At 44.3% G+C, this 13,615-nt stretch overlaps 1 protein-coding gene across 2 annotated transcripts in view; it reads left to right on the forward strand.

Moving 5' to 3' along the window:
• Window positions 1-13,615, forward strand: part of LOC143763352 (RNA exonuclease 1 homolog) — a 210,104-nt gene that overhangs the window by 144,659 nt on the left and 51,830 nt on the right. For both annotated transcript variants that reach the window (XM_077249273.1, XM_077249272.1), the window contains exons 9-11: window positions 8,084-8,233; window positions 8,320-8,433; window positions 8,526-8,599. In XM_077249273.1, the coding sequence (XP_077105388.1) occupies window positions 8,084-8,233; window positions 8,320-8,433; window positions 8,526-8,599 (338 nt within the window). The remainder of the gene's footprint in view (window positions 1-8,083; window positions 8,234-8,319; window positions 8,434-8,525; window positions 8,600-13,615) is intronic.

Below are 13,615 nucleotides of genomic sequence, written 5' to 3' on the forward strand. Positions count from 1 at the left end.
AGGAGTAACAGACCAGACAGATCTGTGGCCTCTAGCTGCTGAACGTACAACCAGGCATGGTTGTGTGTGATAATGGCCTTAACCTGGTGGCGGCTCTAAAACACTGTAAGCTCGCACACATTCAGATTTCGGGAAAACCTACCCAGTAACCTGAGTTACTGGTGAAGCTATACTGTGTGTGTGCATTTCCGCAAATCTGCTACAGCTGCCATTGGTCTGGCAGTGCTGCAGTAATGTTTGCAAGTGCCAGTTCACTGACTAGTTTGTGACATGACAGAATTGGAACTCCACATATGTTGTCAAGACTTTGTGAGCAGCAGAGGGCAGTAGTCAAATACCAGCTACAACATGCTGTCTGCTTCTGCATGTAACCGACAAGTGGGTTTGGATGTCTGACCTCTGTGAGGTGCTACAAAACTTGAGGAATCCCATGAAGATGGAGAGCGGCTATGAGCGTAACCATCCCACTACTTCTGTGTCTAGTCTAATGCTCTGCTCACAATTAAAGAGGAAGCTTTGCATGCAGACCAGGTGGAGAATAGCAAAGAAAGTACACAGTGATATAACGAAGCCCAGCTTCATCTTATCTCAGCGTGGCTTGGGTGATGTGGAGGAACAGGAGATGGTTGCCTGCGATAGGGTGCTACCCACCCCAGCTTCATCTCATCTGTTCAGCATGGATGGACTGAAGAGCTGGAGATGGAGTAGTCGTACTGGAAGGGACAGGGAACTCCTGACAGTTGGAAGTCTGGCACACATGGCTGACATTGTCCCGCTTCCTTTTCTGTGGCCATCACGTTAAATACATTTTGGCCAACGCTGATTACTGGTTGTTCTCCCTTCTGGACCCACACTACAAAGAGGCCTTTTTTCCCATTTCTCCTTTCTGCGACAGAGGGCTTTTAAAATGGTGCAATACCTGAAAGCCCTACTCGAACAATTAGTACAAAAAATCCCACTGACAATGCTGGCAGCAGAGCTCATAGATCCTTGGGCAACCAAGGAGGAGTGACGAGGGAGACGCACCCCATGTCCAGCAGAGGCAGCGAAACACTATCAAAGGTCTGGGACAGTTTAATTAGACCATCTCAGTTCCTTTGCCCTGATGTGCAGCGTAGTCTGACAAGGAGGGAAAAGTTTTGTAAGATGGTGAGTACCAAGCTGACCGTACCAGTGTCCTCCGTGATTCGCCACACAGCTATTGGGTATACAAGCTGGACACATCCCATGAACTGTCCCTCTATGCCTTGGAGGGGCTGGCCTGGCCTGCCCTGCCGCTAGCATTTTGACAGAGCGGGTTTTTAGTGCTGCCGGGGACATAACTGATAGGCATATCCGCCTGTCAACTGAAAATGCTGACAGGTTGACTCATTACAATGACCATGGTCTGGATTAACCCAGACCTCTCAAATCCACTGGACAGCAGTGTAACATGAGCCAATTGAAATGTTTTTTTATTTTTTTTTCTGGTGCATTTCCATGCACCCTTTACCACCCAAAAAAGGGTATATGCTTCATGGTTTCTTCTTTCTTGTAGTCCTCCTCCACCATATCAAGATCGTCATGCAGCACTCACACGTAATTGTTCCAGAGTGTGCATGATGCCCTCCTTCATAATTTTTACAGAATGTTTGAGGCCTACCTCTACAATTCTTACATTTATATGTGTACCTCCAGGTGTAAATGTTGATCAGCCCTTGCACTTAGTTCATATGCTTTACCAGTCCTTACTACTTTTAAGAATTGTAAAATTAATGTTCTCTGAGACTCTCCTCTATGTATCTTCCAGGATGTAGTGCAGTCCGTCTTTCTAATTTCTTGCATCCCTAGCACACCTAGTGTGTAGACTGTGTCTAGGAGTTCCACTACCAATCAATTTCAACAGAATATGTGGAGCGGCCCCCAAATGCAGGGGTACTCGGTACCGGGTCTCTCGGTTCTGGGGATGTCACGGTGGCCTGACCCGGTCCGTGGCCCTGCTAAGGGGCGCCCAATTAAAGATGTAGGTGACTGTAGGTCGCAGTAAATAACGAGGACACAGGGTTGCAGTCTCTTTACCTTTTTACTGAAGGCTTCGGCATCCGCAATCCAGAGCACTGCTAACAGGGCCTGCTGAGACCGGCCGGTCCGAAGGCACATCCAGAGTTCCCTTTGCAGGTGGAAATCAGCCTTCCTACTAGCGCCTGGGTGTTGTAGTACTTCCCTGCTGAGCACCACGGGATAGTCCTCACAACTGTCTTGTATGTTTGTTCTCTCTCCGTCCCCCAGATGGTTTGGATAGGACACACCCATATGACGGGGTAGGCCTGGAGTTATTTTATAGGGACCCTAGAGACGCCCCTCTCCCACAATTGCCTCCGTTGTCTTCATTAGGTGAAAAGGTGAGACAGCCAACCTAGAGTTAACTGCCCTGCCGTAGTTCAAAGTAATGCGTAGAGTCTTACTTCCTCGGCGTTCCGGCCGCCGGCTACTCGCCTCAGAAGGATGTTGCCGATCTCGGGGCACGACTCCTTCTCGTTTATCGCCTTTGTGCTGTGATCTCGTTTCTCACTTCTCCACAATTTACTTCGCTTCGTGTCCTTTCTTAAGATGCCGCCGCAATGAGGTGCAGGCACGGCTCCGTAACGATCTATCCTGTGATAGGCCACTGTCAGGATCCCACACCTGACAGGGACCTCCCTGAGTCCTTCCTAGCAACCTCTTCTCTCACTAGATGTTACCTGGGCAAAACCCAGTCAGCTTCTGTCTAACTTCCTATCCAACCCCCAGTTTTACCAGAGTGTGAGAAGTGGCCTAATACATAGAACCTTTTGCTCCCCCTGGTGGCCAGAGTGTGAAGTGTAATGTGTGACTGTGATACCTGGTCAGGTGAACTTTTAGTGCCATCAGACGTACCATCACTCCCCTTAGCGGCAGAGCGACGTTACTGCAACGACCAGGACTCTGGGGCGCTGCATATGTATGAGGCCCTCCTTTGTCTAAGACAGGGTCTATAAGAGTCCTTCTTTCTTCTAATTTTTGGAAGTTCTTGCACCAGGGTGGATTTGATTTAAATCTAACTGATTTAAATCACGATTTAAATCACGATTTAAATCACTAGTCAGTAAGGCTTGATTTAAATCAGTGATTTAAATCAAAGTTTCTACCTAAACTAGTTCTTGCTACTTTAATGCAGCGCCCCAGAGTCCTGGTCGTTGCAGTACTGTGGCTCCGCCGCTAAGGGGGGCTATGGTACGTCTGATGGCACTGAAGGAGTTCATCTGACCAGGTATCACAGACACCAATACATTTCACAGTCTGGCCTCCAGGGGGAGCTAAGGGTTCTATTTATTAGGCCACTCCTCACAGTCTGGTAAAACTGGGGGTTAGGCAGGAAGTTAGAGAGAAAGCTGACTGGGTTGGAACCAGGCAACACCTTGTGGAAGAGGGTGTTGTAGGGGAAGATTCAGAGGGGTCTCTGTCAGGGGTGGGATCCTGACAGAGGCCTAGCGAACAGAGAGACCGTTACGGGACCGCGCCTGCACGATATAGCGGCGGTACCCCAAGAAAGGATAAGAAGCGAGATTTATTGTGCTGAGTGAGAAACGAGATCAACGCAACAAGGAGAATACCAGTAGGAGTCGTGCTGTAAGACGAGGCAACATCCTATTGAGGCGCATAACCGGTGGCCGGAACGCCGAGGAAGTATAGTGCTCCAAGCCAAACTTCAAACCCACGGCAGGACAGTCAGTTACAGGCGGGCTGTCTCACCCAGACCCAGGAAGACACAGGGGGGTAACAACAGGAGTGGGGCGACGCAAGAGTCCCGGAAGAGCTCCGAGCCTCCCGTCATACGGGTGCGTCCTAACCGTAAGATCAGGGGGACGTAGAGGGAGAACATCAGAATCGAGTTGTGAGGGAACACGAGAAACAGACACAACAGTTGTGGGGTACTATCCCGTAAGCACAGCAGGGGAGGACCACAACACAAGCGCTGGAAGGTAGGCACAGATTTCCACCTGCAAAGGGAACTCTGGAGGTGCCATCGGACCGGCCGGACTTGCGCAGCCCTGTTAACCGTATTCCGGATTGAGGACTCAGAAGCCTTCAGTAAAGAGGTAAAGAGACTGCAACCTGGTGTCTTCGTCATTTACTGCACCGCACCTCCGCCACCATCCACATCTATTATTGTACGCCCCTCCGCAGGGTCACGGACCGGGTCTAGCCACCGTGACAACCCCAGAGCAGAGACTCAGAGGCCCGGTACCGGGTACCCCTCGGCCCTGCGGCAGTGGGGGCGCTACATTAACATGCAAGTAGATGAAGATTTTTAGAATCACTTTTTATATTACTTTTTTCTCCCCAGTTTAATGGGTTAATCATTCATATTTGGACACCACTGTTCTGTTGTACTTAGAAGGAGAAAAATAATCCTGACCTTAATAACAATTTAAATAGATTTATTCAACTGAAACAATAACAACATTACAGCATAAGTTATTTGCTTAAACAAACATCCATGTTTGTTAACTAATTTGGCTAAACAAAATATATATATATTTTAAGAAACTTAGACTGTCAGCCCAGCCGACACATGAAAAACTTAAATACTACTGTCCCTGCTGTCCTCTGTAGCTCACTTGTCGTCATCTTCATCATCATCTTCTTCTTTGTTCCTATTCATAATCTGGAAAAGAAAAACAAGCTTTCCTGCTTTATTGGGTCCCAACCGATTTCTCAATTTAGAATGAATGAGTCCAAAGGAAGAGAATATTCTTTCAACGCCTGCAGAAGAAGCTACTGCTGTTAAAAATGAAATCATTACTTGAACAGTCTCTAAATCCAAACGCTTAAGTGACTTCCACCAGTTTACTGGTGTGAGCTTCCTTAAAATATCTTCAGCAAACATATATTTCTTGAATGGTTCCCCCTTAGCTCTGAAGTTTATTATAGTTGGCATTAAAGATGGATGATTGCTGGATACCCATGTCATAGCTAACTCCTCAGCACTTAGGTTTTGACCCTGATATTGGATATTGACAATATTTGCCAAAAAATTAGCTGGAGTCAGTGCTTGTCCCATTCGTTTGTTTACTGCTTGTAATTTAATTCTGTCCATGTGTAGTTCTGTTTTTAAGTGTTCACTCAGTTCCTTCCAAATTTCAACAGCATCCACAATAAAACAGCTATTTTTCTGTATTTTGTTTAAAGCTTGAGAGATGGGTTTCAGGAAGCTCAGCATATGTTCAACATTTCTCTTAAGCCCAATGTTGAGGATTTTGGCCGTGACAGTGCCATCTATTTTATCTCGATTTTCTTCACAAAGTGTCATCAGAATAGGCCAGTTTTTGATATACTGCTCAAAACAGTCCACCACAGAGTTCCATCTAACATCTTGTGGGAGCGTTAGCTTGGTTCCACCCATCCTTTTCAGAGCTGCTGCAGCAAAATGATTATTACGGAAGTATTTAGCAATTTCAACAACATTAGCCTTTATTTCTGGAACACTTAAGTCTTTGGCTAAGAGGTGCAGCAAATGAGCACTGCAACCATATGTTATTAGCAGCTTTGTATTCCCTCCCTGCTCTTCTAAATCTCTTCTCATCTTGGATATGTTTGCAGCATTGTCAGTGACCAAACTGCGTACTAGACATTTGAATTTTTGTTCACATGTCGTTATAGCTTTTACTGCCACTTCTTGTAAGTATTCTGCTGTGTGTGCATTTCCTGACGTATCAGTTGTTTGTGCAAGGAAGACTTTACCTTCTTCTGTTGTTATACAAGCACATACAATAGGATCATTGTGGACATTACTCCACCCATCAATACTTAGGTTAACAATTTTACCCTCCAGAACTGTTGCACATTGCTCCATTTCTCTGTCATACACTTGATCCAGCAGTTTCCCTGCAACATCAGCTCTGCTGGGTGGACTGTATCCTGGTCTCAGTGACTGAACCATATTAATGAAATGTGGGTTCTCAGTCAGACGGAAAGAAGAGTTCGTTGCATAAATAAACTGGGCAATTTTTTCATCAATCAACTCTTTTTCTAATCTGCTAGTTCTTATCACAAACCTATCTATGGTGGTTCCAGGAGGTAAAGGTTTTTTCTTCCTTTTGGGTGATGGTGATATGTGGCTGTGGGTGTCTGATGATGATGCTGCTGCTAATGAAGCACTATCCTGGATGGATAACTCTGAAACTGTAGAACAGGATGATGGTGATCTTGGAGGTGAATCCATGAATTCCCCTAAACAAAAAAAGTCAATGCTGTTATTTTATTGTTTATACAATTTCTGCTTATTGTACACAACACATCACTGCCCCAAAAGGAATATTTGTTTTTCTTCATAACTGTACCAAATGACAGTAACATGCAGTAATAATAAGAAATATAATTTTTCTCACACATGACAGTTCAGTCTTTAGAAATAGGATTCAATAAAAATGTTTACCAACCTGAAGATCCTGCCTGTTCAGAAGTGTTTCTTTGGTCATCTTCATCACCGCACTTCTCATGATGTTGCCTCATTCGTGCCACCAGGCCTTGCATCTTTGTTGCATCGTTTGCATATTGCACGCATGCCTGCCTTACCAATAGGTGAAGGAGCTTCATTAAAATATTCCCAAACTGGGTCTCTTTTACGGCCTGCTGCCATTATAAGGAAAGAATGTAATAAACCTCAGATCGTATCGTACACACAAACAGATCCAGACTTGTGTCTGTGGCTATGCTGCAGTATTGTGCTCAAAGTTTCACTTTCATTTTCTTGTCTGCTTGCCCTTCCTCCTCCTCACACTTAGATTCACATTCTTCTTGTGTTGTGCAGATCTATTCCACTCCAAACAATCAGAAACATATTGTCTAACTTCTTGGACTTGGCACTGAAGGGGTTGATTCTGTATTCATAGGTTTGTAGAACAATAGGATTAAGGTCTTTTTCTCAACTCTGTTCATGTTGTAACATTTTTGCTGTGAAGAAGAGGCTGGGACCTCTGCGGAGTCAAATTCAGTTTTGAGAACTGCGTAAGTAAAGCGAGCGTCTGTGATAATATAGGAGAGAAACTGCCCACTAATCCTACAGAAACCTCTGGAAGAGCATGGCATTGTGAATGTTACACATATATACAGCCTTTATTCTACTGAGTTAAACAACTCAGCTTTATCTCATGATGGAAGAACCTTTGGATGGTAAAATATTTTCCTCAAAAAGCAGTTTATTGAAAAAAATCCGATTTAAATAAAAAAAAATCCGATTTTTTTTTTTAAAAAATTGATTTTTATCCACCCTGCCTTGCACTGTCCGCATAGGCTGTGAGTTTGAGTCCCTCACTCATAAATTAAACAAGATGTGTCTGACCATGTGACACACCACATGCCCAGATAAGGTAGGAAAATGTTAAAATTACATTTACTGGTAACTACCGGTGGGTGTAGTCCTTTTTTTTTTTTTTTTTCCCCTCCAGTATGTCATCTACTGTAGTCATGGGCAACTGGGAAATGCAGCGAGATGACCCTGCTATTAAGGGCTGAAGGAGGCGTGGTTTTTTTTTTTTTCCCCGATTGACAAGCCATTATACAGGAAAGACTGTTTCCTAACAATTTTTCCCTGTAAAATCCATTTTTATCTTCGGTTTGTTTTGTCAATTGGTAAAGATGGAGTAATACTGACATTGTTTCTGGCAGCGACAGATGCATCCATCAGGCATCTTCCCCATGCTGTTCCCATTCCATTTGAGCACTGTTTCCATCCTTTTCAGTGAGTGCTTGAGTTTCCCAATGACTGCCATTATACTCGTTACTAGAGTAGAGTTTGTCCAAGCATCTGACCTGCTTGATTCAAGTACCGAGTTCTCGAGCAATTTAGTGCTCGCTCATCACTGGTAAAACACCACTAGTAAAATTACAACAGGACGGTGATATATTTGAACTAATTCCTAAAACTAGTGTATTGAAGGCACATAGTAACCTTCTTTCAAGGGTAAAGTGGATAATTCTTTGTGCAATTAATAGTTCACCTCTGTGTAGAATGCATTGATTTATTAGTAATTGCATTAGTTTAGGGGAAAAGTGTTTTTATTAATATACAATTACTTTCCAGAACTTGCAGGTCCTGATCTGTACAATATTCTTAAGGACTATCTTCTCTCTGAAGACCAGTTAATGGAGAATGGATATCCCAGGCCTCACCCTGATAAGCCTGGTAGTGCTATAATTCAATGTACAGTAACTAAAACAATAGGAAGTGATGGTAAGTAAAGTTCAGTATGATTATCACTGTGGTCTTGGAAGATTTTAAGATGGTTTTAAATGCTTTAAACTTTCTATTCATCACAGCATTAAGAAGAGTGTGCTCTAGGTGCGGAGAAACCTATTCCGTAACGCCACAAGGAAAGCATCTACGTAAAGAAGAGTGCACTTTTCACTCTGGTAGAGTCTTGAGACATAAAGGCAAGTTTGTTTTCCTCTTATAGTAGAAAATCAATAAAGCTGTAGGCTGAAATTACCTTGTCTGACATAATAATTTTGTTTTAAAATTAAAGTCCCAGGTGGATTAGAAACCCGCTACAGTTGTTGTGAAGCTGCTGTAGGGACACCAGGATGTCAAATGGCAAAGGTAAATTATGTGCAAGTAGTACAGATTATTTCTGCTGATTTTTATGAAGTTATATTTTACTTAATATAGTCTGTTCTTAAGAAAAACCCACCGCGGTCAACTAGTTGTTTGTCCAACAGATTTCTCCTAACTTCAAGGTTGCCAAATGAAAGGAGCCTGTAGACAAAGTGTAAAGCAGTTTTATTGTTCAGGTCAGAACGATTACAGCAATTCCTCATTTATATAATTTTTTTATGTTTTGGCGCTTTTATACGATAAAAACTATTTTATAGAAAAAAATAATAATTTTTGCATCACTTTATTCTGAGGACTATATCTTTTTTATTTTTTCGCTGATGATGCTGTATGGCGGCTCGTTTTTTGCGGGACAAGATGACGTTTTCAGCGGTAACATGGTTCTTTATATACGTCTTTTTGATCGCGTGTTTTTCCACTTTTTGATCGGTGGTATGATAATAAAGCGTTTTTTTTGTCTCGTGTTTTTTTTTTTTTACCGCGTTCACTGAAGGGGTTAACTAGCGAGACAGTTTTATAGGTGGGGTCATTACGGACGCAGCGATACTAAATATGTGTACTTTTATTTTTTTTTATTATTTAGATAAAGAAATGTATTTCTGGGAAATATATATATATATATATATATATATATATATATATATATATATATATATATATATATATATATATATATATATATATATATATATATATATATATATATATAATTTTTTTTTTTTTAATTTAGGAATTTATTTATTTTTTACACATGTGAATATTCTTTTACTTTATAACATTGCCCCGGGGGGGGCATCATGTTATAGGGTCAGATCGCTGATCTGACACTTTGCACAGCACTGTCAGATCAGCGTTCTGACATGCAGGGTTGCAGGCTTACCAGCGCTTGCTCTGAGCAGGCGCTGGTAAGCCACCTCCCTGCAGGACCCGGATGTAGCCCCCTGGCCATTTTGGATCCGGGGCCTGCAGGAAGGAGACGCTCGGTACAAGGTGAGTACATCGCCTTGTACCTAGGGTCTCAGGGAAGCACGCAGGGAGCTTCATCATGTTTCATCGCAGTGTTCAGTCACTGACTGGTGCAGGAGAGAGAACCCTGTCTGCCAGGGCTCACAAGCTAGAAGGGATGGGTGAGGGGAGATCTGGTAGTGCAGCGGTATAGTGAAGCTAGGGTTACTTCCAGATGTACACTTGTCGGAAGAGGTAGATCTTCATGTCTTGTGAAGGTTTCCACGGTACTCAAGAGTCTGATATGTTGGGGTAGAGTTTGAGAAGGGGGATGCATAGGAGAAATCTTGTATGTGATTGTGGGAAGAGGGGATAAGAGGGGGAGTAGAGAAGGAGATCATGAGAGGATCGGAGGTTGCGTTGTAGGTAAGTACTGGGAGACTAGGTCACCGATGTGTAGAGGAGAAAGGTTACAGATGGCTTTGTATGTCATGGTTAGGGTTTTGAACTGGAGTCTCTGGACAGTGGGGAGCCACTGAAGGGGTTGGCCGAGGGGAGAGGCCAGGGAATAGCGGTGGAGCAAATGGATTAGTCAGGCAGCAGAGTTTAGGATAGATTGGAGGGGTGTTGGAAGGGATGCCACAGTGTAGGAGGTTGCAGTAGTCCAATGTGGGAGACGGGGGGGCTTCACTAATGTTTTTGCAGATTCTGAGTCGGCGATAGATGAAAGGGCGTGAATATGTGGTTTGAATAAGAGGGCAGAGTCTAGAGTTATCGTAAGGCAGCAAACTTGCGGTAATGGGGAGCGTGAAGAGCCATTGCCTTTGATGGATAGGTCTGTTGGAGGGGAGGAGGGGTTGAATGAGATGGAAGAAAGATGAATTCTGTTTTATCCATGTTAAGTTTTAGAAATCTATCAGAGAAGGATGAAATAGTGGACACACTGTGGGATTCTGGTTAGTAAGGAGGTAATATCTGGTCCAGAGAGGTAGATCTGCTTGCCAGCATAGAGATCATATTGAAAGCCACGGGTCTCTGAGCTGTCCTAGGCCAAAGGTGTAGACTGAGATGAGCAGGGGGGTCCTTGAACTGAACTTTTGGCGACACCGACAGGGGATGAGATGGTGGTGATGATTTACTTAATGTCTGGTCTGTTGGCTCTATCTTGGATCTCTTCATACCCAAGTCTGTGACAATTTTTTTTTTTTTTATATACATTTCTTCACTTTGTCTCCAGGCATCAGCTCTGTTGTTTAGTAATCACTTGCTCTTTAGGATCCTTTGCTCCCTTCTGACTACCTTTCCCACCAACCCTTGTGCTGGGTTGCAATTCAACCCCTCCTCCCCCTTCTCCTCTTTAAGGCTGGGTCACATTAGCGTATCTGTGCACAGCGTAAGCCTGCATAGATCTGCATTCATCTTGCGTTCCTATCTTCAACATTGTGTATGTAGGGACATTTGTTTGCATCAGTTTGGGTGCGGATACATCCGCATGCGTCATTTTGCAGCGCACGCCGGACGCAAGATGTTGCATTTTTTAATCCGTCAAATATGCGCAGGCATGCGGATGAGTACGTCAAAACAACGCATTACTGTCTATGGGCACGCATTGGTACACATGGATATGCGCATGGATGTGTTCGATATGCATGCATACTTCAGACTGAGCATGTCCAGGCACTGATGATTCATCAGCTCCCAAATCCCAGCTGTTTAAAAGGGGTGTGGACACAGGAAGTCCAGGGAAAAGAAAAACTGGGAGAAGGAAATTTTGCAAAAAAAATGTACACTCCACCTTACACCCTGCCTTCCCAATGTGTGTCTGTTGTCAAATCTGTCTACACCTTCCCTTGTGTCTCTCCCTTCCAATGTGTCTATCCTTTCCAATTTGCATTCCACCCATAATGTGTCTTCTTCCCCAATGACCCAATCCTCCATTTTGTTTCCACTTCCCCTGTAACCACACCCACTCCTACCCAATCATCCCAGCACGACATCCCCCTTGTTCACAATGTCACACCATCGAACAGACCCCGAACCTAAACCCCATTTTTATTTATTGTTTTCAAATTGTTTAACTAAAAAATTTTTATTTTTGCTAATAAAAAATATTTTGTTTTCACCATAACTGAGTTTATATCTTTATTTGACTTCATCGATGGGGTGTTGCCAGAAGCGACGACAACGTCTCTCTTCTTCTTTCGTCTTCACAAGCCACAGCAAAGGCAAAAGACAATTTCAGTGACAAATCGAGATTAAAATTGAAGCTCTCTACGCTAAAATTCATCTTGAAGCTGTATACAGCATCAAAAGATGAGGATTTCATCTGTGCAGGGTCTATGTATAGAAATAACATGAGACACGACCATTGTGTGTGGATTGTGTCAAGGAAATAATACTGGATAAACATTGTCCGTATACCCAAATTCCCCTGGAAATATCGAACGCAGGCGCATAACGCGAACACATGCGCATGACGCAAACGCATGCAAAAAGGCATACAAATGCTTGCACATGCAGCGTTTTTTGGCGTAATGTGTAAGCTGATGCGGATAAAAAACGCAGCGTAAGTATATGCGTTTAAATGCGTTTTGGCATGCGTTTGCCCATGCAGATGAAACGCTGAGCACAGATACGCTAATGTGAACTTAGACTAACACTGTAGAAAACTTCTCCCCCAGTGTCACACACAGGTTCAACATGGCTGCTCCAAGCTAGTCACTGATGGTGCATATAATTAACACACAGAACCAGAACACCAGTTGATTATCTGGAGCGCTCCAGGTATCCAGGTTACAGAGGCAGCTATTCGAGAAGTGCTATAGCTATTCGGATAAGCACTTATCCGAAGCTATTCGATCATCCCCAATTGTGATGTTATGCCAGATTTCAGAGCTAGGAAGTCAAAGAATTCCCAACCAGATTCTTCTTGATGTCATGTCATAGATCATGTGACCAGGTGAGCAGCTTAGGTTGCAGAAGGATTTGGGAAAGCAAGGTATTTACAAAAGGGCTCATCTATGGCAATTAGTTTACGTGAAAGGGACTTTTAAAGTAGTGGCACACTCTTTTAAGAACAGTGTGCAGTGGCGTATCCAGGGGGGGCGCCAGCGGGCCCCCTCATGATGCGGCGGTCCAAGGAGGCTCCTCGTCGAGTCATGCCCAGGGGTCGGCAGGGGAGGGGGAGCGGGGACTGTCTAATTATACTCACCTACTTCTGGTGTGGTCCCTGCACGTCCCTGGCTCCCCGGCAGTTTCTTCCTGTACTGAGCGGTCACATGGTACCGCTCATTACAGTAATGAATATGCGGCTCCACCTGCCATAGGGGTGGAGCCGCATATTCATTACTGTAATGAGCGGTAACTGTGACCGCTCCGTACAGGATGAAGCTGCCGGCGAAGCAGGGACTGCACTGCGCCAGGAGCAGGTGAGTGTAACGGGGAGGGGAGCACAGCGCGATATTCACCTGCTCCTCGTTCCGGCGCCGCTCTGTCTTCAGCGTGTTCTGCAGTGACGCTGAGGTCAGAGGTCACGGTGACGTAGTTACTGCGCGCCCTCTGCCTGAACGTCGGTGCAGAAGACGCTGAAGATGGAGCGGCGGCTGGAATGAGGAGCAGGTGAATATTGAAAGTGCCAGGGGCCTGAGCGACGGAGAGTTGAGTATGTGGTTTTTTGTTTGTTTTTTTGTCTCAGCAACAGAAAATCGGGCAAGTGTCTGTATGGGGCCATAACGTTTGTGCAGCACTATAATGGGGCATGTGTCTGTATAGAGCATCTTATGGGGCCATAACGTTTGTGCAGCACTGTATGGGGCAAGTGTCTGTATGGAGCATCTTCTGGGGCCATAACGTTTGTGCAGCACTATATGGGACGAGTGTCTGTATGGGGCCATAATCAACCTTTGTGCAGCACTATATGGGGAAAGTGTTTGTATGGAGCATCTTATGGGGCCATACCGTTTGTGCAGCATTTTATGGGGCTAATGTCTGTATGGAGCATCTTATGGGGCCATAATCAATGTTTCTGCAGCACTATATGGCGCAAATATCTTTATG

The sequence above is a fragment of the Ranitomeya variabilis genome, chromosome 1 (genome assembly GCF_051348905.1).
Source record: "Ranitomeya variabilis isolate aRanVar5 chromosome 1, aRanVar5.hap1, whole genome shotgun sequence".
Classification (NCBI taxonomy): Eukaryota; Metazoa; Chordata; class Amphibia; order Anura; family Dendrobatidae; genus Ranitomeya; species Ranitomeya variabilis.